The sequence below is a fragment of the Komagataella phaffii genome, chromosome 3 (genome assembly GCF_000027005.1).
Source record: "Komagataella phaffii GS115 chromosome 3, complete sequence".
In the NCBI taxonomy this organism is placed as follows: Eukaryota; Fungi; Ascomycota; class Pichiomycetes; order Pichiales; family Pichiaceae; genus Komagataella; species Komagataella phaffii.
Genome location: NC_012965.1, coordinates 467,032 through 481,961, shown reverse-complemented (window position 1 = coordinate 481,961; position 14,930 = coordinate 467,032). Strand labels below are relative to the sequence as shown.

The 14,930-nt window shown below is 42.6% G+C and overlaps 8 protein-coding genes across 8 annotated transcripts; 4 read left to right on the top strand and 4 right to left on the bottom strand.

Moving 5' to 3' along the window:
* Window positions 1–44: 44 nt before the first annotated feature.
* PAS_chr3_0238 (Subunit of the ARP2/3 complex) lies at window positions 45–631 on the bottom strand (the record flags this gene model as incomplete). The annotated part of the gene is made up of 2 exons (XM_002492408.1): window positions 45–566; window positions 626–631. The coding sequence occupies 2 exons, from the start codon at window positions 629–631 to the stop codon at window positions 45–47; spliced, it is 528 nt and encodes a 175-aa protein (XP_002492453.1).
* A 4,984-nt stretch (window positions 632–5,615) lies between these two features.
* On the top strand, window positions 5,616–6,608 carry PAS_chr3_0236 (Elongase; the record flags this gene model as incomplete). Its single annotated transcript, XM_002492407.1, has 1 exon — window positions 5,616–6,608. The coding sequence occupies one exon, from the start codon at window positions 5,616–5,618 to the stop codon at window positions 6,606–6,608; it is 993 nt and encodes a 330-aa protein (XP_002492452.1).
* A 542-nt stretch (window positions 6,609–7,150) lies between these two features.
* Window positions 7,151–7,993, top strand: PAS_chr3_0235 (Zinc-finger protein of unknown function; the record flags this gene model as incomplete). The annotated part of the gene is made up of 1 exon (XM_002492406.1): window positions 7,151–7,993. One exon carries the CDS (start codon window positions 7,151–7,153, stop codon window positions 7,991–7,993), a length of 843 nt encoding a protein of 280 aa, XP_002492451.1.
* A 266-nt stretch (window positions 7,994–8,259) lies between these two features.
* Window positions 8,260–8,784, top strand: PAS_chr3_0234 (Catalytic subunit of N-terminal acetyltransferase of the NatC type; the record flags this gene model as incomplete). The annotated part of the gene is made up of 1 exon (XM_002492405.1): window positions 8,260–8,784. One exon carries the CDS (start codon window positions 8,260–8,262, stop codon window positions 8,782–8,784), a length of 525 nt encoding a protein of 174 aa, XP_002492450.1.
* A 53-nt stretch (window positions 8,785–8,837) lies between these two features.
* PAS_chr3_0233 (Proliferating cell nuclear antigen (PCNA)) lies at window positions 8,838–9,614 on the bottom strand (the record flags this gene model as incomplete). Its single annotated transcript, XM_002492404.1, has 1 exon — window positions 8,838–9,614. One exon carries the CDS (start codon window positions 9,612–9,614, stop codon window positions 8,838–8,840), a length of 777 nt encoding a protein of 258 aa, XP_002492449.1.
* A 206-nt stretch (window positions 9,615–9,820) lies between these two features.
* PAS_chr3_0232 (Transcriptional activator) lies at window positions 9,821–11,392 on the bottom strand (the record flags this gene model as incomplete). The annotated part of the gene is made up of 1 exon (XM_002492403.1): window positions 9,821–11,392. The coding sequence occupies one exon, from the start codon at window positions 11,390–11,392 to the stop codon at window positions 9,821–9,823; it is 1,572 nt and encodes a 523-aa protein (XP_002492448.1).
* Window positions 11,393–11,840: 448 nt separating this feature from the next.
* Window positions 11,841–12,797, top strand: PAS_chr3_0231 (Hypothetical protein; the record flags this gene model as incomplete). Its single annotated transcript, XM_002492402.1, has 1 exon — window positions 11,841–12,797. One exon carries the CDS (start codon window positions 11,841–11,843, stop codon window positions 12,795–12,797), a length of 957 nt encoding a protein of 318 aa, XP_002492447.1.
* A 37-nt stretch (window positions 12,798–12,834) lies between these two features.
* On the bottom strand, window positions 12,835–14,562 carry PAS_chr3_1169 (uncharacterized protein; the record flags this gene model as incomplete). The annotated part of the gene is made up of 3 exons (XM_002492401.1): window positions 12,835–13,941; window positions 14,200–14,213; window positions 14,553–14,562. The coding sequence occupies 3 exons, from the start codon at window positions 14,560–14,562 to the stop codon at window positions 12,835–12,837; spliced, it is 1,131 nt and encodes a 376-aa protein (XP_002492446.1).
* Between the last annotated feature and the right edge of the window lie 368 nt (window positions 14,563–14,930).

Below are 14,930 nucleotides of genomic sequence, written 5' to 3'. Positions count from 1 at the left end.
GAGCTACTCTCCGTTGGAATCTCCCAACTGGGCATGATCAATTACTACAAACTCTTATTCATAAATCTCCTTCTAGTGAAAGCAAGCCAATATTTGGATGGCTTGGAATCACTTTCACTGTACAATCTCTCAATCAATCGAGTGGCCAGTTCTTGCCTGAATTGCTGGACATAGCCTCGGAGAAGGTCAGCTTCGGTCTTATCTCTTGGTGGCTGATAAAGAGAATTCAAAGGAAATCCGACGTCTCCTGGGATCGAAAAGTCATCCAACGAGAGATTGCTTAGAATTCTAACGGCCTCATTCTTGGTAGTATTCGACTTCAATTGCTGCAAACAGCTAGAAATGAACAAAATTCCGTAAATCAATAACCTATCAGCAGGTCCTTTGATCTCAAAATTTTTGAAAAATGAGTTGGCCCTAAACAAATCTAGACATTCGTCAATAATGTCGTAATCAGAGTTGGAAGGATAAGCTGGGCCTCTAAACTTGGTTTTGATAGGGAGAATGCTTGTGTTACCAACAACTCTAAAGTCGCTGCTTTCGTTAAGAAACGTGGAATGATAAGCCTTACATGGTTAGTACAAAATTTCTTCTTTTCCTAACACAATGGAAAACAATAACTTACTGGCATTGTTGATTGACCGTGATCCCTCTTTCTAAAGATCTTCGGTGTCGTGTATCTGTTGACAACCTAGCTATCCGAGAATGTATCGGAGGTGAGGCAGAAATCTCTCAAGGTTGAGAGATCGAGGGAGGTCCAAAATAGATGCTTACATAATTACCGTAAATGGTGACCAGTGGGTTCGACAACAACCCAAGTGAACCAACAGCTCTTCAAAACAAAGCTCTCCGCCTATTCTACTAGGCCAAGGATTTTTGTAACCACCCCCATAAACTCTTATCCCCCTCCTTTTTTACCTCATTTTTCAACGCTGACCTACACTTCGTTTCATTGCTTCCGAAGCCCCTCTTGTAGTAGCCTTTACTCAGTCACATGACCCGGCCGGTTCTCAAAACTCTCTAGATTCCTCAGATAGATGTCAGGGCACACACATTGCCATAAGCCACTACCAACACTAGAAGAACCGAGCTACGAGAAGGAGATTCACAATAGAGTTTTCTGATTGGTTTATCATCCTAATTTCATTTCTAAAGCAGCTTGTAATTGATATAACTTTTGTTTTCATTTGAAGCAGCAGACCAATCTATTTTGGTGGCAAGCAAGAAATACAAATTTTCCCCTTTCCATAACTGTTGATCATTTCGATTTACGGATTCTTTGGAATCGACTTTTGTTAAGCTTCCAATAATGGCTCCGGTTCAGAATGCTTTGCAAAGAGATGCTGTCTATAATGACATATTTGGCACATCTCGTGAGCCAGTCAAGCGTCAGGAGAGTTACAATGCATCATCCTTCGATGCATACAGACCGGATGAACAGATACCTACCGAACCAAGATCTTTTTATGATGGCAGCACCCACCATCCTAGTGGCCCCCAGCTCCAACAGTCCCATAATCCTGATTCAACTCCTCGGAAGAAGCTTCCGCCTCGTATTCCTCCAGCCATCCCGAGGGAACAAGCCCAGCAGCATTCAGAGTCTCCTTATAATCCTTCAGGCCATGCAGCAGATATTCCTGTGCGGTTGCCCTCAAATGGGCCACCGCCACCACAGAATCATCATTTCAAGACTAAACTCCCTGTTTTAGGCCAATCGCTTGCGGTGCTAAGAGGACAGTCTTCCTCCCAGTCGCCTGCTTCACAGAATCAGCAACAGCAACAGAATCATCATCATCAGCAGCAACAGCCACAGCAGCAGTCACAACAACACTATCTACATCATCACGAGCATAACCCAACACAACAGCGCGCCGTAAGCGCAGGAGCATCCACATCTCAATCAGACCTTTATGCAAAGTTTGCCAATGCTTATGCTCAAGGTAATAGATCCATGTCTCTCAATTCATCAGTTCGCAATCCGGCCTATGATAAGTATCACCAGGGTAACAAAAGTCATGCTGTGAATGGTAGAGTTATTCCTCAAAAGCTTGATATTTACACTGCCCAAAATCACTCACAAAATTACCAGTACACTCATCAGAATCAACAACAAGTGCAATATCATCAGCAGCTGCACACCGAGCATCATCAAAGTATTCCCCCTCCATCAAATCAAAGATCTCCTACTTCTAAGTCATCGGCCACTTTAACCAAAGCCAAAAGTAGAAACTCTTTGTTAGGATCTAGATCAAGAAGCTTTTCTTCATTAACGAAACTTACCAGGAATAATCAAAGCTCCACGTCTCCAGTTTTGAAACAAGCCACAAGAACTGTAAGTTCTTCGAGTCTCAACTTGAAGACAATTGTCACAAGCAGTAAAAAAGCCTCTGTTTACCCTGCAATGCTTTCCCGGGTGGCACGTAAATTTCAGGAAACAATTACACTTGGAATCAAAGTGAAAGATGGATTGGAATACAAGGATTCTTTTACTGGTGTTGAAGCAGTTGATGTCATTTGTCGACTTATCCGAACGACAGATAGGAATCTAGCTTTACTATTGGGGCGTGCGTTAGATGCTCAGAAACTGTTCAGAGATGTTACCTATGAACACCGATTGAGAGATTCGAAAAATGAGGTTTACATTTTCAATTCCACAAACGATACTGACTTCTATCAATTAGCGGCGCAAAATAAGGCTAATAATGAGACGACAACTTCTTTTAGCGTTTCGGTAACTAACTACGGAGAGGTTGAGCAGACTAAAGTCAATGGGGTATTCACTTTACTTACAGAGTGTTATTCACCAACTTGCACCCGGGACAAGCTATGCTATAGTATTGCTTGTCCTAGAAGGCTAGAACAACAAGCTCGCAATAATATGAAGATTAATGGTGATCTAATGAGAGCAGATTCTAAGATTTCTATGAGTGGAGAAGAGAGCAAGTCATTCTTATGGTCCAAGACTGTTAGTCAAGCCGCATTAGATGCTGTTGACAAGGAAGAGTTAAAGAAACAAGAAATTGTTTTTGAAACGATTATGAACCAAAGAGATTTTGTCAAGGACTTGGATTATATCAAGAAGTTCTGGATTCGACCTCTTAGTGAATCGTCCATCATTAGAGATAAGGAAAGGGATCATTTTATTCGAACCATTTTTCATGGAGTTAACGCGGTTTATCAAGCTAATCTCCGATTTGCAGATGCACTGACAAAGCGACAAAAGGAACAAGAAATCGTCGAACGAATTGGTGATATACTTGTTGAATATATCCCATCATTTGAATCATTTATTGAGTATAGTACTGGCTACAACATTGCAAAGTATGAATTCAAGAGACAAAGGGAGATTAATCCTTTGTTTGCCCGGTTTATTCGGGAAACTGAATCTTTGAAAGAAAGTAGGCGGCTAGAATATGATGGATTTGCAGCTAAACCTTTGCAACGTTTGCCTCGTTATCAGCTATTATTAAAGAACATCATCAAGCATACCAAGAAGGATAGTAAGGATATGGAAGATTTGCTGAAGGCTCAGGATATGCTGCAGAAATTGGTTGTGCGTTACAATCAGGAATATGGACATGCAGTCAGTAGATTTGAAATGCTGTTACTCAAAGCAAGCTTGGTATTTAGAGCTGGTGAATACGTGGATCTAAAGTTGGAGAACGAGAATCGAAGATATTTGCACAAGTGCGAATTGAAGAAACGTAACTACCAAGATAAGGAAAACCAAGGTATTGTAGATGTCCACCTGTTTGATCATGCTTTATTGTTTGCAAGAAAGAAGATGACAAACAAGAAGGAGCAATATAAAGCCCATCAGAGACCAATACCAATCCCACTATTGTACATTTCCATGTCAGAGAATGCACCCACAGTGAAACAGATTCGAAAAGCTGCTGCTAGAGGTACAGCTCTGGTGGATAATATTAATGCTCCACTTCCTGTCTCTAGCTCGTCTTTGCTGGCAAGCGACAAAGTACTCTCTAGTCAGGGATTATCAAGGATTACTACTGCAAGTACAACAACCAGTATTGGAACCAATGCTGAAGATTCTAGTACATCCAACGTTCAAAGTAGTGCAGTGGGCTTAACACAGACAGGAAACTTATTTGTAACAAATGGATCCCCTGTTGCTAGCGCAAGTACTAGTACGACTAGTATGCTAGAAATTGCCAATCCAAATGATGATCATTTCAATAATTATGGTTCTACCAACCATAATAATGGAAAGTTCCCTATCACATTCACGTATTTTGGAAGAAAGGGATATGAATTGACTTTGTACGCTCCTTCAAAACAGGCACAGAAAGAGCTTGTTGAAAAGATTGATAATCAATATCGAAAGTTGATCCAGGATAATGACATTTTCACATTGACACCACTGAAGGAGAGATTTTTTGACTTTAGTAATAGAATCAATTGTGTTGTTCCATGTGAAGGTGGAACGCGTTTAGTTTACGGAACAGATTCAGGAGTTTATTGTTCGGACATTATTAACAAACAGGATGGAAGAAACAGAATAGTGACTAAGCCAGTGAATATCATCAAGAAAGTCAATGTGATGCAGATTTCAGTGTTGGACAACTACCAAACTGTATTAATCCTTAGTGACAAGAAGTTGTTAGTTTGGCCACTGGATATTTTGCAGAACGTACAGGGATGTGATCCAGTGAAGAATGCCAAGTCAGGTAAGGAGTTGATGTCCCATGTCTCATTCTTCAGAGTGGGTATTTGTTCCGGTACAACGTTAGTTTGTGCTGCCAAACAGGGCTCCTCACACTTGATCAAGGTATTTGAGCCTTTAAATCCGATCGAACAAAGAAAGGTCAACAAGAAAAAATTCAAGAATGAGACTAGGGATTTCCAATTCAGCAGTGAACCTGTTAGTATTTCATTTTTGAAAAATAAGCTATGTGTGGGATGCACCAAAGGCTTTGAGATCGTGGATGTTGAGAATAGAGTAACTGAATTCTTGCTAGATCCGGCAGATACATCCCTAGATTTTGTGATTGGTAAAGACGGACTCAAGCCATTGAAGATTGATCGTATCAACTACGATTTCTTACTGTCGTACTCAGATTTTTCGTTTTTCATCAACACCAGTGGTTGGAAGAGCCGACCCCGATGGATGATCTACTGGGAAGGAGTACCTCAGCAGTTTGCCATCTGGTATCCATATTTGGTAGCCTTTGACCCTGGATTCATCGAGATCAGAAATGTGGAGACTGGAGATTTGCTGCGAACAATCATCGCTGATAATATAAGGTTCCTGCATTCGTCCACACAGGAGATCCTATTTGTTTATGAAGATGAGAACGGATTTGATGTAGTTACGTCACTAGATTTCTGGCTCAAGAGGCACAATAAGGGCAAGAAATTGAAGAACGTCAATGAATAGGAATAATGATTAAAATATATATTTATAACTAATACTTTATTTTCCCTCGTATAGCGTATAAATCCCAGATGCGAGGAAACGAGAGTGTTTTTATTTTTTTTTTTTTTTTTTTCCGTCTTGTCCGTTGCTGATCCAACGACCTCGATCAAAGTGGAGCAGATTCTCTTTTTTTTCTTTTGCGTTGACATTTGTTTCCGGTAGACCCACCATCCAAGTAATGAGTGACATTAATACTCTGTCGCAGAAGATTCCGTCGTATGTTCAATACGGTATTCCCAGTATTGATCATCCTTTTGGAATCCGTTTATGGCCAATTTTCAGTCATTTCTTTGAAGCGGTTGTTGGATACCCGGCTGAAGATTTCCGCTTTATTCAGGGTCTGACTACCATGGCCAATCTAAAAGACGCCCTCGGTGTTATTGCTGTTTATTACTTTGTGATTTTTGGTGGACAATGGTTGATGAGGACCCTGAACGCTCGTCCTTTCAAGTTGAATTTCTTGTTTCAATTGCACAATTTGGTTTTGACCGGGGCGTCGTTTACCTTGTTGATATTGATCGTGGAACAGTTAATCCCAGGTATTTATCGCCATGGAATATTTTGGGCTATTTGCCACAAGGATTCTTTCACCAACGAACTTGTCACGCTATATTACCTGAACTACTTGATCAAGTACGTGGAGTTGATCGATACCGTGTTTTTGGTCCTGAAACGCAAAAAGTTACTTTTCTTGCACACTTACCACCATGGTGCCACTGCATTACTATGCTACACCCAGCTACTCGGACACACTGCCGTCGAATGGGTCCCAATTGCCCTGAATCTGGCTGTTCACGTCGTCTTGTACTGGTACTACTTCCTCTCTGCACGTGGAATTCGTGTATGGTGGAAGCAATGGGTGACCAGATTCCAAATTATTCAGTTCTTGATCGACCTAGGGTTTGTCTACTTTGCTACCTATACCTTCTACGCTGACAAATACTTCCCCGAGCTACCCAACATGGGAACATGTTATGGGACTGAGGAAGCTGCTGCTTTCGGATACTTGATCCTCACATCGTATTTGGTCCTATTCATTCTCTTTTACATTCGTGTCTACAAGTCCGGGCCCACAACAAGCAAGGGGAAATCAAAGGCAGCTGCTACTACCGGTCAAAAAACTGAGACTGCCTCCCCTTCTGGCAAAAGCACTAGTGTCCGTCGTGCCTAAGTTATAAAATATAGAATAAAAAAAATCAAGTTCGAGCTTTGTTGTTTGTAGTGATTTGAGGGTTTTCAAACCTCGGCTCTATTTCTGGCAATGCCGAGACATACCTGCGCGGCTCTGGGCAGATTCCGCGAATCTGCGGTCAAAGATTGCCTTTCGAAATATGTGGTATGCAGCGTGAAATACTGATCCGAACTACTTTTGAGAAGGACCACGGTATGCAAAAGCTAAGAAAAGGTCCCAGTCTTCCCGTTTAAGGTTTGAGCTGTAGGGAGGCAATAAGGTAAACTTGTGCAATCATATTTTTCTTCCCCTCAGTGTCTGTTTGCCACCTGCCTTAGTAATGTTTTGCACGGGTCCGGAATTCTCCAGCACAGCCGCGCACCTGCATATAATCCCGAAAGGCACAAGTATGTATTGTTTACTGATGATATAATGTCACCAGCCGCTGCGGTATGCACCTCACACTGTTTATTCGTCCTTTCTTTTTCGCTCTCGTCACAGTATCCCTGTAAAATATATAACTTGCCCGAAAGTATAATCTGATGTCTGTTATGAATTTCCATAACTCCACGATGTTCATGAGCCAACAACCTAATAACTCATATCAACTCCCTCCATTGTTACCTCCACCGCTTCCATTGGCATACGCGTCCGCCCCCAATCACCCAGGACATGCGATCCCCTATCCAATAAATACAATTCCGTCAACTCACCCGACGACAACAACAACGACTACGATAGTTCCCCCAAACAACAACACACTTACTCTCAGGGGTTCGCCACCGTACTTCGATCATCTTCCCCATTTCAAGCATGTACTACCGCCAATTTCCCTGCCGATCGTGCCCCCTTTAGTGCCAGAATTGCACCCTGTTGAAGTTAATGACCAGAAAGTCAGGAAGACGAAGACTCCCAGGAAAAAGCGCCAATGTCCAGAATGCCATCTTTTTTTCTCCAACCTGGCAACCCACAAGTCCACTCACCTATCCGTGATGGCAAGGCCTCATCTGTGTCCCACTTGTCACAGAGGTTTTGCTAGGCCCAATGATCTAATTCGTCATAAAAAACGCCATCTACAAGATTTGGGAGAGAATGGTTACAAATGTCCCTTTTATTCCTTTGACAACAAGGAGCAAGGCCCAGAAAAGTCTACAACACCAAAGTGCCATTCTAAAGGCGTCTTTTCCCGCTGTGATACTTACAAAAATCATCTAAAGGCTCTTCATTTCGAATACCCAACTGGAACAAAAAAAAAGGATCGGAGTTCGGTAGCCGGTCACTGTAAAAGTTGCTACCAACGGTTCAATACCCTCGATGAGTGGTTAACAAACCATATTGAAAAGGGACAATGTCCCAATATGCACTTGGAGAATCTACATAAGTAGGAAAGGCGCAACCATACCCCAATCATCGAGCAAGTTACTCCGGTTTTTTGGTATTCAAATCGGCAATCCTGAAACGTTGTGTGCCGATCTTCAGTATATGATCTGCAACTCCCGGGTAACACGGAAATAGTTACTGTTCCAGTTCCGTTCTCGGGTTTTCAGCAGAATCCAATTGACACACTACCAACAATAGTGTATCCATCGAGAAACTAAATCACCTTCACTCTCATACTAAGCTACATTTTACACAAGGGGATGAATGATAAATGATCTCGTACAAACACCTTGAATTTCACCCGGAGAAGCCTACGGACAATAACGAGATTAACCAAATAATAGAGCTGGTCAAAGTGAATTTGTCAGAACCATATTGCATATACACATACCGCTATTTCCTCAATCAGTGTCCTCAACTTTGTTACATAGCATATGACGATGAGAAACCTAAGGGACAGAATATCATTGCGGTTTCCATCTCGAAAGCTGAAACTCATCAAGGCGTAAGAGTTCGTGGCTACCTCGGAATGATAGCTGTTGATCCGGCTTATCGTGGCAAAGGCATAGCAAAGACTCTTATTGATAAATCTATTGACGTGATGATTGATTCGTACCACTGTGATGAAATTGTGCTAGAGACAGAGGTAGACAACCCACAGGCTCTCAATTTGTATGAGTCATTTGGGTTCATTAGGACTAGACGCCTTTTTAGGTACTACCTCAATAAGAACGATGCTTATCGGTTGGTCTTACCATTGACTGAGAAATCAACCATAAGAACATACTTTTTATAAATGACATGACTGACGAAGTAAGAATTTATGTATATATTAATAGGAAAAACTATTTAGTTACTTTCGTCAAACTTAGGAGCTAGGTAAAACCTCAGGTACCCACTTGGAAGCTTATATTCAAACACCCCCGGTGACTGGTCCGTTAGCTTAATGGTAACTTTTTGCGATAATGATGTAGCCTTTATAATATCGCTCAGATACTTGGAACCAAAACTCAAATCGATTGGTTTGTCCAAACTAATTGTAACAGACTCCTCAGGATGGTCAATGTCAGTCTTTGGTCTGATTACAATGTTTCCTGTTCCAATATCTCCAACACTCTGGAAAAGGGCGGAGTCTTTCGTTACGATGATTTGTAGAGATTCACTCAACACTTTCATATCTTTGCAAATTTTAGCAAAATCTGCAGAAGGGAGCGTAATGGTGGCATCAGTATCCATAGGACCCACGTCTAATAAATCTGCATCAATATCTAATAGTTTCAAGTTGTACTCACTGATTTTGTCTTTGACTTTGTCTTCGAAGATAATGTTTAATTTGTCCGCATCATCGTCAGCAGAAATAGTTAAGTAGTCGCTGTTGGCTCCATTTCCAATGATTTTACTCAAGCTACCCAGACCAACACCTAGAGTGATATTACGATCACATCTGTACTCTTCAAAAGTATCCTTTTCAATCAATAGGGAAATCAAAAGGACACGAGAGTTGTCGACTGCTTGGACAGAAATACCGTTTTCAGTGCAGTTGAAGTTACAGCTACTGACACAATCTTTCATGGCCTCAACGATCTTTTTCAACAAAGAAGCTTCTTCAAACTTTCCTTCTAACATTCTTTTGGTATTAGTATCTGGCAACGAGAGTTCTAGAGTGCACTGTAGAGAAGAAAAGAAAGACCAAAGTGCGTGTCAGCTAATATAACGCGTTGGTGGACCGCGAATGATTTTCGGGTCAACTATCATCAACCATCTAACATCTACTAATCATTAGTATTACCTTTAACCAATTAAATACATATTAATTCTTTATAACCCACCTATTAACGGTTCAATGGGACCCCCATATCTAGGCCAAAGAAGAAATCATCTGGCTGCTCCTCTGACAAAGTTCCAGTTTCATTATTACCTGGTAGATTTCCATTTTCACCTATATTAGAAGGTCCAGCAAGGATGTCATCCATGACAACTGTAGCTACCGGTTTCATCATCGGCATATCACCAAATTCTTCGTCAAGCCTTGTTAGAGTAGCGTTCGTTTTTGTATTGTTCAGCTGGAACCCTACCAAGGAATCCGTACTGTCCATGCTGCGGAACGAACGTTGAGAGGAAAGACTTGGAGATACAGAACCAGGAACTTGGGCTCCAATACTAACGGAGCTGGAGCTGGAATGGATACTATTAGCAGGTTTTGGAGCTGAGTACGGTGTAAACTGATGCATCAAATGGTGATGGTGATGATGTCCATGATGGTGTGGTGCATGGCTGGAGTAGGTCCCGGATTTTGAGCTAATATGACTCGAACCAGTTAAGTTCGCTTGTAAGTTAGAGGGAGGGGATGTGTAAGGTTCATAATCGGGGGTACCACCAGGGCCAATTAAAGGATACAGAGGAAAAACTTCCTCGGGACCAAACGAAGCAGCTCCGTTTGTGTTCGTACTCGTATTACCTCCACTGTTCCAAGTGGATTGTGGCTGAAGAGGATATTGTTGCTGTTTACTTGCCGTACGGGATGAATGTATCTCCGACTTGTAGGATTTTTCCTCGTTAAGCATTTCCAACAATCCTCCTGAGGAAAAGGGATACGGAATATTCTGATAGGTGTTTGGGGTCTCTTCGTTATCGCCCGCCCTTCTAGAGGCTCGAGAGGCACTTCTGGAAGCTTCACGAGAAGCCGACGACAATGCATCATCCAGCTTCCTATCTCTTAGTAGATGATTAAGGTTCTGGTCCATGGAGAGTAGTGGTTGGGTATACTCGGTCAAAGGAACTGAAATCTCCCCGGCATGTTTCGTATCGTCCCCGACTCTATGAAAGTTATCCAACTGCTCCATTCCAACTTGACGAGGCCCGGATACTGCAGATCCAGAACTCATGCTTTTCTCGACCTGGGCTAATAAATTAGTTGACGACGGATATTCCATTATAGATGTTGAGACGGAGGGCGAGAGTCCCATATCCCAAGAAACTAACTCGGAATTAATGGGTTGCTGTTCAAGGAACAAATCGTCTCCATTCTTTGTGTCAGTTTTCAGTTTGTGGCCAGGGTTTTTAGTCTTATCCTGCTCATCTAATTTTTCTTTTTCCGGTGGTGACTTTTTCTTCTTTGGGTGACAACAGGTACAGTGGCCCTCAAGTTTAACAGTGCCTACATCATTGGAACAGGCACAACCATTTTCATGGTATTTCATCTTTGTGTTTGTCTTCTTACCGCAAGTACACTTAGCATGATGGTTCCGCAACTTCCTTTGTTCACGGCAAAATGCACATTGGCTAGACGGTCTCCCCTTAGGCTTTATCATTACTAACGGTTGATCAGTATGAGTACAAGCAGACACCCTATGTCCACGAATACATCGTTCACAGGCGTATTTGACGCCGTTTATAAGCACCATGCTTCCACTGGCGGTGACACTATTACCAGAGTTTATTTAAACGATTTCTAGACAAGCAATAGCTGTCAACAGTGTAGAGGTTACCAAGAAAGGCTTCTTTTTTAGGTTCACATTTTCAACCTTCCTAGGCAGGACATTTATTGCCTAATGCATAGCGCACGACCTCCGAGAATGCTGTGAACCAAAGCGGAAAACAAGCCCAGGGATGCATGTATAATAGAAAATGCCTGTTTCGAGGGCAGAGGGGAGCTATCTCCCGCTGATTGTGTGCGCCGCATGATGGTCGATAGCCGGTAGCCGTTTTTGCCGCGCACCAACAAAGTCGTCTCCAACACTAAGCTCCAGGAGGCGAGGGAAAGCGAGTGAGGCAACTGGGCTGGGCTCCTATCATAAAGCTAGCAACATTTTGTCATCTTACGCCTTAAGTAAGAGTACTTCTCCTTCGCAAATGACCATCAAAAAAGATTCCAATGTTGCCAATTCTCCCAGGGTATGGACAACGTTGATCACCAATACGGCGTACCTTCCAGGGCTGCTGAATCTGGACTATTCACTGAAAAAAGTAGGGTCCAAGTACCCTTTGGTGGCGCTATACACTGATACGTTTGGCCCTGAGGGGCACGCCGAACTAGATGCAAGGAATATTCCCAAATTGAGGATTGAATACTTGCTTCCTCTGGAATCCAAGGACTATAGCAATGATACCAGGTTTTACGATTGTTGGACCAAACTACAACCATTCAGTTTAGTTCAGTTTGAAAGGGTTGTCCAGATCGATTCTGATATGTTAGTGGTGCAAAATATGGACGAGCTGATGGAGTTGGATCTTGGAAACTATGACTTTGCTGCAACTCATGCTTGTGTTTGCAACCCTTATAAAAAACCTCATTATCCTTCCGATTGGATAGCTACCAATTGTGCGTACTCTAGTGGGAATCATCAGCAAAGAGCTAAAATCTCCCCTCATTTGCTTGAGTTTGCTGAAGAATACAACCTAGTAGGTCCTCCTGCTACTCTGAGTTTAGGTACCTGCAATGGAGGCCTTCAGGTAGTCAATCCTTCTAAAGAACGTTATGAAAAGATCATTAGTGCCCTATCGGCCCCAGAAAAAACCTCTAATTATGAGTTTGCTGACCAGTCTTTGTTGAGTGACGTTTTCCGTGGCAACTGGCTCCCTCTATCCTACAAGTATAATGCCCTCAAAACTCTCGCAACGTTTCATTCCGATTTATGGAAACCAGAGGAGGTGAAGAATATCCATTACATTATCACCCCGAAACCTTGGGATGTCACTAGTAACGACGAGAAGTTCCAGGATGATACAGGTACATTCGTCCACTGGTGGAAAATTAATGAACAGCGTCTAGAAGCTGAACGACAAGTAGACACCACCAATCAGTCTTAGAACATTACATAACCAAAAATCAATGAGATATATAAACTTAGAAACACTTGAGGTGCACAATGGATGGTCCAGATTCGTCGTACTCTTGCTTTGAGATCCACATTTGTTGGAAAGTACCCAAAGAAGCGAGGATAGAACCACCGATCCATACGGAGTACTTTCTTTCTGGTGGAGCAGAAATCTTGACCTTCATCGAAGATGGAGCCAAGGCAGTAAGCTCCTTTTGCATACGCTCAGCAATACCTGGGAACATAGTAGTACCACCGGACATAACGATGTTACTGTAGAGTTCCTTACGAACATCAACATCACACTTCATGATGGAGTTGTAAGTGGTTTGGTCGATACCAGAAGCCTCAAGGCCAAGTACAGATGGGTGGAACAAAGCCTCAGGAGCTCTGAATCTCTCGTTACCGATAGTGATAACTTGGCCATCTGGCAACTCGTAAGACTTCTCAATGGATGAAGATTGAGAAGAAGTTTGCAATTCCTGGTCAAAGTCAAGAGCAACGTAACAAAGCTTCTCCTTGATGTCACGGACGATTTCTCTCTCAGCAGAGGTAGAAAAAGTGTAACCACGCTCAGACAAGATCTTCATCAAGTAGTCGGTCAAATCTCTACCGGCCAAGTCGATACGCAAAATAGCGTGTGGTAAGGAGAAACCGGCATAAATTGGGACAACGTGGGTAACACCGTCACCAGAGTCCAAAACGATACCAGTGGTTCTACCGGAAGCGTACAGGGACAAAACGGCCTGAATAGAAACGTAGAAGGCTGGAACGTTGAAAGTCTCGAACATGATTTGGGTCATCTTCTCTCTGTTGGACTTTGGGTTCATTGGAGCCTCAGTCAAAAGAACTGGGTGCTCTTCTGGGGCCAGACGCAACTCGTTGTAGAAGGTGTGGTGCCAGATCTTTTCCATATCGTCCCAGTTAGTGACGATACCGTGCTCGATTGGGTATCTCAAGGTCAAGATACCTCTCTTGGATTGAGCCTCGTCACCGACGAAGGAGTCCTTTTGACCCATACCGACCATGACACCTTGGTGTCTTGGTCTACCTACGACCGATGGGAACACTGTGTGTGGGGCGTCGTCTCCGGCGTATCCGGCCTTACACATACCGGAACCATTGTCGATAACTAACTAAAAGTCTGTGTTAGTATACTATCATGATACAATATTGCCTCATTAGGAAATGAAAGATGAAAAAACAAGCGCGAGGCTGCACAGTCAACACAGAATCCTGCTACGAAATCAAATTCTAATCCCTTCCCAACGGTAAGAAATGGGCGCGCTACCATTGAAAAATCCTAACCGCCACTGAGGGAAGAATCAATCAGACAGTGACTTCGATTGACTGCGCCACATTTGCTTTCATGGATTACATGTAAGGGTACTTACTGCTGCAACGTCTTCTAAAATGGGAGTTAGTATTATGAGCTTGGATTCGGCAGATTGCCAAAAGGAGTGGACAAAATTGGGGGGACAAACAGATACGAAAACTCAACCGAGGACAACCAACAGAAATGCACATGTAGATACTCTCAGTACCATGCTTCCACTCAATCAATCCGTATAAAATGCTCCACCAATGAGATGACTGCGTATTCATACAAATCAAACGGAGATCGCATCGAAACTGTGTGTTTGGCCAACCACTCGCAAATCTACTGTTGAATCAATCGGAAGAATAAGAATCGCAGAAGTCGTTGCCAATCTGATTCCATGCTCCCTTGCTGAAAGAGCTGACTTACCTCCGTCCATTGTATTGATGAATTTCTTTTACTAAACTGTTTCTAAGTTAAAAGATCCGTTATGTAAAAGGAAGCGAGGAAACTTGACAAGTTTCATTCATTGGTTTCAGTAGCATCCATGGAATCGCGCAGTCGCTCACAACCATTGGTGGGTACACTACTATGATGCTTCTGTAATTCTCGGAGGAGAATGAAAGAGAGAGAAGAAAATATGATATTACGTTGCTCACTGGAGATTGCGCTACTTACTGGACGCTCTACAAGCTCAGCAATCGTTTGCAGTTTTCTTTATGGTTATGGGCTGTCATCATGTAGAAACAGCTAGATGGCTATTGAATTTCTACTTGGTATTATAAAAATGGTCCAGATTCGCGTATG